This window comes from Patella vulgata, chromosome 3, assembly GCF_932274485.2.
Source record: "Patella vulgata chromosome 3, xgPatVulg1.2, whole genome shotgun sequence".
NCBI lineage: Eukaryota > Metazoa > Mollusca > Gastropoda > Patellidae > Patella > Patella vulgata.
The window spans coordinates 44,661,015-44,673,940 of NC_065881.2; the positions used below are offsets into that span (position 1 = coordinate 44,661,015).

General features: G+C 35.8%; 1 protein-coding gene across 2 annotated transcripts; it reads left to right on the forward strand.

Moving 5' to 3' along the window:
• The first annotated feature begins 3,651 nt into the window (after positions 1-3,651).
• LOC126815799 (uncharacterized) lies at positions 3,652-12,710 on the forward strand. Of its 2 annotated transcripts, none has more exons than XM_050541752.2 (12): positions 3,652-3,887; positions 4,700-4,778; positions 5,068-5,124; positions 5,520-5,631; positions 5,837-5,878; positions 6,063-6,139; positions 6,627-6,730; positions 7,317-7,416; positions 8,296-8,559; positions 9,875-10,837; positions 11,099-11,179; positions 11,420-12,710. In XM_050541752.2, exons 1-12 carry the CDS (start codon positions 3,718-3,720, stop codon positions 11,582-11,584), a joined length of 2,214 nt encoding a protein of 737 aa, XP_050397709.2. In that variant the 5' UTR covers positions 3,652-3,717; the 3' UTR covers positions 11,585-12,710. The 2 variants fall into 2 exon arrangements, with proteins under 2 accessions (XP_050397709.2, XP_050397711.2); XM_050541754.2 differs by having other exon boundaries at positions 3,762-4,097.
• The last annotated feature ends 216 nt before the right edge of the window (positions 12,711-12,926 follow it).

Genomic DNA, 12,926 nt, shown 5'->3' on the forward strand with positions numbered 1-12,926 from the left:
TTTTATCAATAATAGACCAGGAAATATTGATTAATATCTTTAAAAATGTACATTTTTGCAAATGATAATAAATATTTTCGTTATCAAAACCTTTAAAGTTTTCTTTATTTCTTGGCAAGACCGTAAAAACAATTGACATTTGCATTTTTCAGTCACCATCTAATTTGTCAGTCCATGTTTAAATATACTCAAGTCAATTATTTAATATTTAATTAAGGATACATTATGGGAGATAAGATAAAGAGATGGCAGTTCTCGCTATAATAGTTAAAAACTAAATAGTGTAAAGGTAATTTGCTGAAAATTTCAGTCAAATTGATCCACTATGAGCTGAGAAAGAAGCGGGTGAAATTTGTGCATAGTTTCGGTCATCATTACTAAAATCATTAATATAAACAGCATAGTCTCGATTATCCACTTCTTTTGATTTAATTATCAAAGGCCGTTAGCGGCATATAGGAATCTAATCCAGCCAACATCGAAGGCTAGCCTTGACATCGAGAGTTTATTATGGTCTGGATAAGTTAATTAATGTCTAATTGATAATTTAGATAACAATTCAGGCCTAAAGAAGACTTGTAATAAGCAGATTTTGCTCTTGCATAATGCATGTTTAAGGAAACAAAATCAAAATATCCCCAGTTTCTGCATGGTAGTGTGGCAAAGCTAGTTTCATTTGTATTGTTTTATTTATAGTCTGTAGACGCCTAAAATAGTTGAGACTAATAACAGCTATATTTAGATTTAGGTGACTGTATTTATATATAATGAGGGACTGGATATTTGATAACTGTATGAATAGTATGTTGACAGACTTTCTAAGTTTTATTATAATAATAATGCTATCTGCCATATATTAATTACACTGTATGTTTAATTTTATGTTGGAATTGAACCATAATACATTGTCTAATATTATTGAGTTACTTAAATAGCTGAATTGAATATATTGCATGCAAATTGCAATTATAATTTATATATACTATTCAAAAAAAGTAGGGGATATTTGATTTTGGGGGCATAATACTAAAATATGCAAATGACTACGAAAAAAGTCACTATAGAACCTAACAGAAGAAACATTTCCAGTTACATGTGACGCCCAAACGCACCAATAGCTACCGCATGGAATGCAGGTGATGCTTGGGATCATCATGGGGGTCCAACCCAAGATTTGCACGACTCTGACTTTGAATGTTACAGTCATTGTGGCATTGAATTCCAGGGTGGAAACATCAGTTTAATTGTTTTAGTGACCAGAAAACAAATTTTGATATTCGTCGGCTTACCCAAAATGAAAGGTTACGTGCCCTTGGCATGCTACAGATCGGCACAACACAGGCGGTTGTGGCGCGGACGATGAATGTTTCTCAGTCTGTCATAAGCAGGCTATGGTCCAGATGCCGTGATACACAATCTGTACAGGACAGACCACGCTCAGGTCGACCAAGGGCGACAACTCAAGCCCAGGATCGATTTATCCGTACCTTGGCCTTGAGAAATCGTGTCATCACAGCAAATCAGATCAGCGCTCGTCTTCAAACAGACACTGGTGTGAGAGTGAGTGGCCAGACGATTCGGAATCGACTGCATAGGGGTCACCTTCGCGCCCGATGTCCTCGCGTGATCCCTCGTTTGAGAGATCATCACATTCAGGCAAGACGTCTTTGGTGTAGGGATCGTCAACACTGGGATAATCGACGCTGGAGCAATGTGATGTTTTCAGATGAGTCAAGGTTCACTGTTGATTTTTCGGACAGACGTAGGAGGGTGTGGCGTCGTCGAAACGAGCGCTTCCAAGACGTTAACGTCATCAGACATGATCGATTTGGGGGTGGTTCTGTTATGGTGTGGGGAGGCATCACTTGCTGGAAGAACGGCTTTACATGTTGTTGCAGGGCGTGTTACAGGCCAGTACTACCGGGACAACATCTTGGCACGACGTTCGCACGACGTCATGGCCGCCGTTTCATCTTCCAGGATGACAACGCAAGATGTCACAGGGCCAGGATCGTTACAGGTTACCTCCAACAACAGAACATCACCACATTACCTTGGCCAGCACTGAGTCCCGACCTCTCCCCCATCGAGCATGTCTGGGACATGCTTGGACAGAGGTTACGTCAACGTCAACAACGTCCTGCCAATGTCCAAGAACTTGCTGCTGCGTTGCAACAGGAATGGGACAATCTGGACCAAAATGACCTTAGACGTCTCATTAGGAGTATGCCACGTCGGATCAATGCTTGTTTGGCAAACAGAGGAGGATTTACCCGTTACTGACTTGGTTGTGATGCTGTGGTAACTTTGCTGTTTGACCCCGGGTATCATTTTACCCTTATAATGGTCAGTCCGTGCCTTACTTAGTCTAACGATCATTTGGAATAAATCGATGAATGTGAACTTCATTTCATTTTGTCATTTGTTTCTTCGTCAGTTTCATTGGGTGACTTTAATAACACTTAAAAATCAAATATCCCCTACTTTTTTTGAATAGTATATATGCATATCTTATGACTTATTTAACGTAACTAAAACATACTTTTGTATGTCAACTTTAACATAAATCACATTGTGTCCATATGACTTGGGAATGAAATCTCAGAATCAATGCCATCCTGTTGAGATGGCCAGGTGAACATTTCATCCCGCACTAGTAGCCTTTGTCAGTTGTTCCCACTGGGATATCCATCAGCAGGGTCGAAGGGAAGTTATAGTCATTACACCTGTAGTTCTTGAGAAATGCACTTCGAATGCACAGCCTTTTGATGTTTGCATCTAATGTAGCCTACAGTCACAGATTTTAGACGCTTGCATCTAATGAACAGATACAGCCTTTTAAGTGCTTGCAGTTAATGAACAGTATAGCTTTAAGCTATTACACAGAACAGAACAGATCACAGAACGGCTTGAACTGGGACAGTGCGCCTAGTTAACAAAACTTAAGTGTAGGCCTATATATGTTTTAATGCATAATAAAACTTGATAGTTTTATACAGTTTTGTTCCAATTGTTTGAGAAGAGAGAGAGCCGAACATAGCACAACTACTTTTTAGCTAGTCCGCTCTCTCCTCTGAAGAAGCTCTACTCTGACAGCTTGTGATCGGCCGATACATCTATGGTGGCAGAGAAATTACCCAGTTTGGGTCCTGAGCAACAATTTCAACAAAATTCCCCACATAGGCCTACCAAACAGCTACACCATTTCGTGGTCAAATTAGAAAAAGAGCGCCAGTGTAATTTTTGTTGCTATTTGTGACCCCAAATCAAGAAGAAGACTGAAAAAGAGTGTTTGGATTTGCATTTTGTGCCAGGTTTTGATCTACATATGTAGCCTATATATTCATGATTATAGTCGTTCTTAATCTGGATTGACGATCCTAAGTTTAAATGGAGTTGTCTCCCGTAGACAAGAAATGTATTTTGTAAATAATAGAAAAGGAATATTAATTCATTTGATCAATTCACAATACGACAAATTGTTGTTTTTTTTTTCAAGGCGCAATGTACATTCGTGTTTACATAACAATTATAACACGTTTATATCATTTTCAACTAAAAATCACCATGGTTAAATAGTTATGATCTCCAAAATCTCTTTAAGAGTTATTCCCCTTACATCACGTGAATCGTGCAAAAAGCAGACGATTTTGTCCCTTCTACTGTAGGCCTACTAGGTTGCCTTTTTTAACCATCTTCTAAATAAAAGAAACGGAAATGTATGACAAGTCCCACCATGAACCTGTTATTCTCTTTGGAACTTCTCCTTGTTTTGAAGATTTGTGTGCAGTCACTGTTTATGTTGGAAAACTTCAAGAAAATGAATCCTATTCCTATCCCCAACAAAAGACATTATTACCATGTCAGTCTCATGTCATCCGAAGTAGGTGGGTGGGCCCAGCGCAACATTTTGTACAACGTTATTAAAGATTAGACTTATTTGTCCATATTCATGTTCGTGAAAATAAATATTTAATGAACCTATGCAAAACGTTATAATCTAAGAGTAAGATGCAGACAGGGCAGGGCCTTGGACATGGTGGGCAACTGCATTAAGTAAGGTCCATCATGGTGCATATGGTGATGACGGGGTGGAGGTAGGTTTTTCAGCAGGGGGTTCCAGAAATTGTTGTGACAATTCGTGAGTAATAACTGAAAATGGAACGCTGTAGATGATATTTGCGAGTATTTTGGGTCCCTAATTTGAGCATGAGCATTTCTGTCTGGTTGATTGGGGGGGGGGGGAGTCTGGACTCAAGTACAAATGAGGGACGTTGTGTAGTCCGACTGGGGGCCAACATTTTCTCCATCCTCTAGCCAGCCTCTCTAAAGGCCCCACCTAAATTGCAGGCTAGCACTGCATTCATTATCAACAACTATGTTGTTCAATGACTAATAACTGCAGGAATGAAATGGGGTACCGGTAGCCTAGATTTTAGCTTAGATTTAGATTTTGATTGAGTGTTAGAGGTTATCCCTTGCTGGACTTGCTATAAATAACTTAAATAAGCTTAAGTAAAACATAAATGGAAATTGGCCATGTATTATATACTGTTCGTAAGCCTATTCCATCCTTCACTCTATATTTGCAATTTAAGTAGTTGAGCACTAAACTATTTTGGTCAATAATTTTCAAATGTATATTTGGCGCTATTCTAGTAATCTAATATTAATAATTGTAATGTTATATTCTGCACAGAGAAGTAATTTTTACAGAGCCAGATATCATAGCCTCTCCAGCATTAGATTTTGACCAGTGTTTTTATGTGGTAATGCAGGTGAGTACAGTAAATTGTACATAGGGTTCTTTAGCAGTGTGAGGAAACCAGAGGACCCAGAGAAAACCCACTAGCTCATGGCAGACCTTATGATGTAAGCGCACATATTAGACCATTCGGCTACCCAACCTCCTCCCTCATCCTATGATTTTCAGTTGGGGTAGGCCAGTGCATGTATTTGTTACGGTTATGGATAATTTAACATTAAAAAAGTGATACTACATAATTATGATTACAAATTTTACAGTGCACAAACATGAATGTTCACTTTAATCTTTTTATTTTGTAGAAGAAAATGTACAAGACCGGGAAGTTGCAGGGAAGATTTGAAAGAAAGGGGGCAAAGGTGTGTTATTTTAAGACATAAACAAGAAGTTAATATTAATGTATCAATATATTCTACTTAAAATTGTCTGTATTTCTTCTGTACAAGGTATGGATACTCAGCATCCATCCACAAATTTCTTGTGCACACTCAGATTTGCAGAATGGTGAAAACTATCCATATTCAGGGTTATCTCCCATTTACGGTCAGAATTACAAAAACTTGTGAACAAAATTGATAAAGGAAAGAGTTATTGATCGAAATTCTTAAAATATGGTGGGCTTGTTGATTAGAGTATAATTAAACTGGTGCATTACTGGTACCTTCCATCATTTACCATTCGCAACCTTTCTGGAACTTATTTATCTAAGGTTGTGTACAAAACAAATGACACATTAATTGTATGTTTGTTTTAGGTTAGTGATCCTTACCAAGTTCTACCAAGTCTGTATCAGACTTGTTTGATTTACACACTAACAGCTAAAATAGCCCCTATATGGAACAAAGTTGGAGATTGGTTACTACATGGTAAGACTCAATCCTGACACCAGAATAATGTTTTTAAACATTCTGAATGTGGGCAATTAATAGTGGATATTTTCAAGGAGGGGGTGAGGTTAAACCTAAATCAAAGAGGTACCTGATCAATCTTTATGAAAACTTTATAAAAATGTGAATTTTTCTACAATTTTTGAAATGAGAACCTCAAACCTTTTTCATTTTGGTTTTGTAGGGCGAGATTTTTTGACACACAATGGATATATGAATGCAATTAGTAAGTTCGATTATATAATATGAGATTCTGTTATAAATAACAAATTCATTTAACATAAATATTCATTTAGTTGGCCTGTTTGTAAAGATGAAACGTAAATATTCATTTATTTTGTGATTAAATTTATCATAATCAATAATGGTGAGCCAGTATTTATAGCTTGAACTTGGTCTGTTCATTACAGAGATGAATCTAATTGTCAATTCAAAAGAACTATATATGTCAGTGACTGGTACTTCAGTGAGATGTCCTCATGTACAGGTGATTCATTTAATTTCAAAAATCTATATTAAATTAATAGAAGACATTACAGCACAGGGTAGTTTTTTAGATAGTAAGGTAGAAAATTAGAAATGTAGCTAAAGCGGTGGACACAATAGCCGAATGATTTGGCCGAATCGTTCGGCCGAATCAATCGGCGTCGAAATCCGCCTAGTGTGTCCACTGTCATTCAGCCGAATGTGTGTCCACCCATTCAGCCGAATAAAATTTGGCGCCGATTGAATCGGCCGAACGATTCGGCTAATGTGTCCACTGCTTTAGATCATCTTATACTGATATGGCATACAATACCAAATAGTTAAAACATTAATTTTAGTCTAAGTGTCCCGCTTATACCCCTATGTGGCATGTGCATAAGTGAAGATAAAGTCATGGTCATTAAATGTATATCATTCTTATGGTTTTCTATTGTGATGCAAACATGTGGTATTTCTTTTAGCTGACCTCATAATATTATATATTTTAGATTAATGATTTAGATGTAAGCTCTGAATATCTAGGAAAAATGTTTCAAGGGCATCCACATTTTGAAATACTGGAGTTAGATCAGTGGTGTTATATTTTACCAAGGTGAATTGAGAAAATTATGTTAAACATCCACATAGGCATAATTGCAGTGACCTGAAAAAAAATCTACCCAGGATTTTGTACATGTCTTGAAATGATGAGAGTAAATGGTAGACATTAAATTTTAATAGCAAGCCATGATATAAAATGTCACCACATCCATGATATCGCAATTATCATTAATTGTCAATTCCATCATTTTCCTGCTATTATGAAGTTCCAAATTTTATAAGTTTCTTTTTTAGAAACCCTCTAAATAAAGATTTGTTTAATATCAAATCTTTTATTTTAATTGCTTATTTACACAATACCAAACAATGTCCACTGTCTGGCACATATTTATAGGCAAATGATCACCCCTCATTCTGATTAATTGTTAGATTGAAAAGGAATTTCCAACCTATGTAATCTGAACTATTGTCTGATCATTATTTTTCAAATGACCAGGTACTGGGTATGCCAGGTTGGAAAACTGAGAAACAAAAATCTAACCGGATAATGACGCATAGAAAATGATTAACTTCTATCCATCAGTGTTCTGTGAATTAGATCCAATCTTCACTTACTACTTTATCAATTTTTGTTTTAGTATGAAGAAAGGTAGAATAGTTAGTGTGTCACGTAATATTCCACAGTATGATTGCCCATTTAAAACATACAGAGACCTTAAAAAACATTGGAAAAATACTGTAAGTCATATAATCAGTTTACAATGTGGTACACACTACACAATATAAGTTTTGAAAAACTATCTATATCTGGTAGATAATATTTATATCTGAATGATAAAGATAAGTCCTATTCACAAATCAGAAACGTTATTCAAGCTGATTTCGGGAAGATCTCTACAATCAGATTGCTGTAAACACACCTTGCTACTTTAAACATTTTGATATATAGCCCATGGTAATAGAACTGATCAAAGTCAGTTGAAATCCTTGGAAACAAATTGGTCTAATTAGCCTAATTTAGGTGGCTGACTCAGAATTCCAATCAACCAATCAATTGTTTACAGTTTTCCTGCTATTCGTTTCCTGCTATTCCAGCAAATGCGTTTTTCTGCTATTCTAGCCTGTGTGTTAAGCAACTCCAAAGTTGTCCAATGGTTTTGTAAGCGAAATCTCACTCAATGCCGATCTAACTTCCAACCATCCAATTAGACTGTTGCAGCTGCATTCACAAATAATAATCGATGCCCGAGTGACTCCAGACAAAATGTTTTAATCCATAGTCAATTCAGTACAAATTTGTGGTATTCAATTAAAAGAAAAGTAAACTTTGTGTTTTATTAGATTTGGGCCACTTTATTTTGCCAACTAGATGAAATATTTTTTTTTTTTTTTTCTGCCCCAAAAAGTCAGATTGCCCGAAAGTTACACCTATGCTGCGGATGATAGTTAACAATTAAGAATAGATAGGACTATAGGACTGTATCAGAAGTCTAGTGATAGTATGTGACATAATATTTTAATTTTATAACACAATGTGTCTAACTCTCATTTTACCCCTAATATTGTACTGCTTTATGTATATTGACCTATTATTAATTAATGTTGTTGCTTTTGTAGTATGGGTATAGACTTCCAGAAACAGATGATGATCTGCTGTACTATCAAGTATCATTCCTACCTTTAGGTGGTCGCCTCTTTACTTATCCTAGTATTTGTATAAGAAGTCGTAATCTACAGAGTATGCCGAGAGTTGATCCTAAACCTGTGATAGCCACCTTTCTACAGGATGTCCATGGTAAAATATCACAAATATGTGGACATCCTTTCAAATTTCAACCTAAGATTAGATACACTGAACAACAGCTTCTTAACTGTTCTGAAGTGAGTTTGTTTTCTTGTAAACAATTGATTCTTCAAAGTGTAGACCTATGAAGAAGAGAGCCATATTTTCTTTCTTTAATATGAGAATTGTCATTTTCTGTTGACAGGCAGGAGACTATTAAATTTGGTTTGTCTGTCTGTCTGTCTGACTGACTGTTATCTGTTTGTCCGTCCATCCGTTCGTCTGTCCGTCACACTTTTTGGGACACAATAACTCTCCTAATTGAGCTAGAATGTTCAAACTTGGTATAGGTGTTTATTAGGACAGTGCCTTGATGGAGTTTGAAGATGAGCATTTTCTGCTTAGGGTAAGCAGAGATAAGCAATTTGATTGGTGTATAGATTCATTACATCAATACCTTGACTTAAGTTCGATAATGAACATTTTCCGCTTAGGGTAAGCAGAGTGATAAGCAATTTGATTGGCCGAGATTTTGGAACACAATAACTCTCCTTCTAATTGAGCTAGAACATTCAAACTTGGGTAGGTGTTTATTAGGCCAATGCCTTGATGAAGTTCGAAGATGAGTATTTTCTGCTTAGGGTAAGCAGAGATCAACAGAATCGGATAGAAATTGTGACCTCTATAGGGTCCACAACCTTGATATACCATATTTTTACGCTATTTGAGAACGAACGGCGGCCATTTTGTCTGTCAGTTTTGGGCCGATTTTCACGAAATATGAACTCGATCGTCCTTGGGGTGTAACGGCGATTTTTTAAATTGGATAAAAATTATGACCTCTATAGGGTCCACAAGCTAAAAACACGATTTTTCGTACTATCAGGGGCCATAATTCAGGAAGTAACGGTCTGATATGCGCGAAGATCGAAAGGAACCAAGATCTTTGGGTTATAAACTTACATTTCAAGTTTCATCAAAATAGGATTAAAATTGTGACCTCTATAGGGGTCATATTAATCCATGAAGTTTCAATCCGATACATGCCAATATCAACGGCAACCAAGATCTTTTGGAGATAAACCTATATTTCAAGTTTCGTCAAAATTGAATAAGAATTGTGACCTGTAGAGTGTCGACGGACAGGGGCGACGACAATATACGTCCACATGAAAATGTGGGCGTATAAAAATAAATGTGCTATTAATTAATATGTGTCATCTATTTATTTTGGGATTTCGGCAGGGGACATCAGCCTCACTGTTGGCTTGTTAAAACTAGAAACCCATTAAATAAAGGATCTTAAAAATGATCTCTGAATATATTTGGAATCCATATATCGGTATTCCATAGATAGTCTTTAGAGCTTACATAAAATCTATCCAAAACTATAGTTGGTCATTGTTATTTCAGGAAGAACCTGATATTAAACCAAATTTAACCTGCAGAAAAATGAATCCAACCACAGGTCCATTACGTCACATCAGTAGCTTACAACACAAATCACATCCCTTAAATAACCAACCTATCATCAAAAATTCACAATCACAGAGCCAGCAAATGTTTAATTTAACTTCAAAATCCGACACAGCTAGTGTGAAGCCATCATCATCTAGTATACCTGAAGATAAGAATTTACATCTCCCACCTGAATATTCAGTTTTTAATGGAAATACTGTTTCTTCTCTGAGTGTCAATTCTAGATCAGATGATAAAAATACATCTGCAAGCTATGATGTAGAAAAAGAACAACCAGAAAAAACAAGTAGGATAATCCCATTATTTAGACCAAAAAATAAGTCATTTAAACCTGTCAACAAATCTAATGTTCCAAAAACTGTTCCATCATTTGCAGTAAAACCTAGACCCCAGATACCAGAGAGAATAATACAGTCATCATCTACCCATAACATTCCTAATTCAATTGAATCATACACTGTGCCTGTTAATAGATTACCTAAAACTCTTCCGATATTTACATCAAAGATACAGAAAGCCAAACAAAACTCATTGAGTATCTCTCCAATGGGAACACCAAAGACACCAAGCTTTCCATCTAAGAAACAAATTGCTACTCCAAAGCAATTAACTCCAAAATTACAGAAAAGTGTGATGAAACAGAAACCACCCAGTACACCAAAAGACCTCTTCACAGCCTCTGAGCCAATAGAAATTAGTTTTAATATCTATAATAATGTGCCATGTGGAAGTTCGTCTATAGCTTCAACCCCAAAAGCTACACCAAGCTTTACACACAAGCTGAAAACACCAGACTTGCCGACACATTCCTTTAGTAAATTTACAAACAACAAACTAATGAAAACTCCTGATGGTACAGCTAATAAAAGAAAAGAAATAAAAACACCTTGTTCAGAGGCAAGTCTGAATAGCTTTTCTTTATGTTTGTTGAAATCTAGTGATGTAAAATAATGTATGGTCGAGCATTACTTCACAATTTGTGTTCAGGAATACTTGTATCCTTGTTTTATATTCTGAATTTTATCCAATGATTCTTTATTTACCTATGTTGTTAGTTAGTTGTATTTTACGTCCGCTTCCACCCAGGTGATATTGCAGAGAATTTATTTACCTAAGAAAACATTAAATATTCTAGTATATCTTTTTTCTAATTTTAAGGGTGAAAGTGAAGCCAAAAAACCTCGAGCTAAACCCAGGTTACAAGATGTTGATGTTGAAAAACTAGCAAGGTCGAATCAGGTAATTTTTCAACATATTGAATGATTTAATTATTACCACTGTCTAGTTACTTGCATGCATTTTGAAGCTGTCTGATTTGCTGTCTAAAGTCGATAATACAGTTCACTACCTTCTACCCATATCTATATAATCAGTGCATTGGATCTGATTTTCCACTTTTTGATGATTGGTTTTAGTCAGAAAGTTTTGATGTCAATAAAGATTACTGCCTGGTAAATTTAATCATTTCTTGTATTTCAGTTGAATAAAGTGAATGCTCTTACACTAACAACATGGTTGAAACAGAGAAATGTAGTCTGTAAAGGTAAAGATAAGAAGGGAGATTTAGTTGATAAAGTCTTCATATTTCTTAATCTAGCCAAACCTGTCGAACTACAAACTCTAATGCAGTGTCCTGAAGCTTAGACTACTGAATTTGTCAATATATATAATAAACATGTTTTAAACTGTGATAATTCTATTGTGCTTATTCAGTTTCTTGTGTTTGCTGACAAAATTACTAGGATTCACTCACACACTGCTACTATTAGGGTATTCACCCTGTTTTAATGAAATTGGGTCAGTTCAATTGAATATGCTTGAACATCAGTCAAATACTTTAATAGACCAGAACACGGTCATGGACATAGATGTTTCAAATAAAACTTGTTGTACAACAGGACCACCAGATCTATTTCTAAGTCAGCATGTTTTGGATTCCAGTGCATTTGAATAAGTCTGTCTTCTTAACTGGGGTAGAAGTAGTAGCTGTTGGTTCAATGTCTGATTCAGCATTTACCTGAGGGGTAAATGACTTGGAAAATCCTCCTAAACAGTGCCTTGGCCAACATACAGCTATCACAGGCTGGGTTATTAATAATCAGTGTGGTAACTTTCACCACGGCATGTAGTAATATTACAATAAATCACATGTTTATAATTTTATTACATCACATGTATATTTATACAATATAAACAATAACAATATCATTTTTAACAAGCTTCATCATCTGTAATTAACAATATTCAATATATAATATTTATTGGCTTTAATCTGAATAAATAAACAATGGATATATAAGTAGGAATCTACATACAGAAAAATATTGAAATAACCAACAAGAAGAGATGTGGTACAAATACCAGTGGCTGCCAGGCAGGATATGCCCACATTTTGCAAGAGATGGATACAGAACAAGCTAAAAACAAAAACGAAATTCGAATTCAACCTTCATTATGGTGGAATGGTGATATATCTAAACAGTTTTTAAAATCGGAAAAAAAATGTAACCTCTAAGAGAATCCATCCACAAGCTAAAAATGCGATTTTTCGACCCATCAGGGGCAATAAACAAGGAAGTTACGTTCGGATATGTGTGATTATCAAAAGGGACCAAGATCTTTATGATAAAAACATATTTAAAGTTTCATCCAAATTGGATAAAAACTGTGGCCTCTATTCACCTTTTTTTTTTTAAATCAGATAAAAATTGTGACCAGTATTGAGACCACAAGCTCAATACACGATTTTTCATACAATCAAGGGCCATAATTCAGGAAGTTACGATTCGATACATGCCAATATCGAAAGGAACCAAGATCATTTGGAAATATACCTATATTTCAAGTTTCGTCTAAATCGGATAAAAATTGTGACCTGTAGTGTGTCCACAAACAAATTGTGGATGGACGGATGAATGGACAGGGGCGACGACAATATACGTCCACATGAATATGTGGGCGTATTAAAATGTAATCATTAACCATC

What these genes read in the sequence shown, in the direction of transcription:
- LOC126815799 (XM_050541752.2), top strand. Translation starts at nt 3,718, where the DNA reads ATGTATGACAAGTCCCACCATGAACCTGTTATTCTCTTTGGAACTTCT. An exon ending in TTGAAAGAAAGGGGGCAAAG is followed by an intron (nt 5,125 to 5,519) that starts GTGTGTTATTTT and finishes TGTTTGTTTTAG; the next exon opens with GTTAGTGATCCTTACCAAGT. An exon ending in AACTAGCAAGGTCGAATCAG is followed by an intron (nt 11,180 to 11,419) that starts GTAATTTTTCAA and finishes CTTGTATTTCAG; the next exon opens with TTGAATAAAGTGAATGCTCT.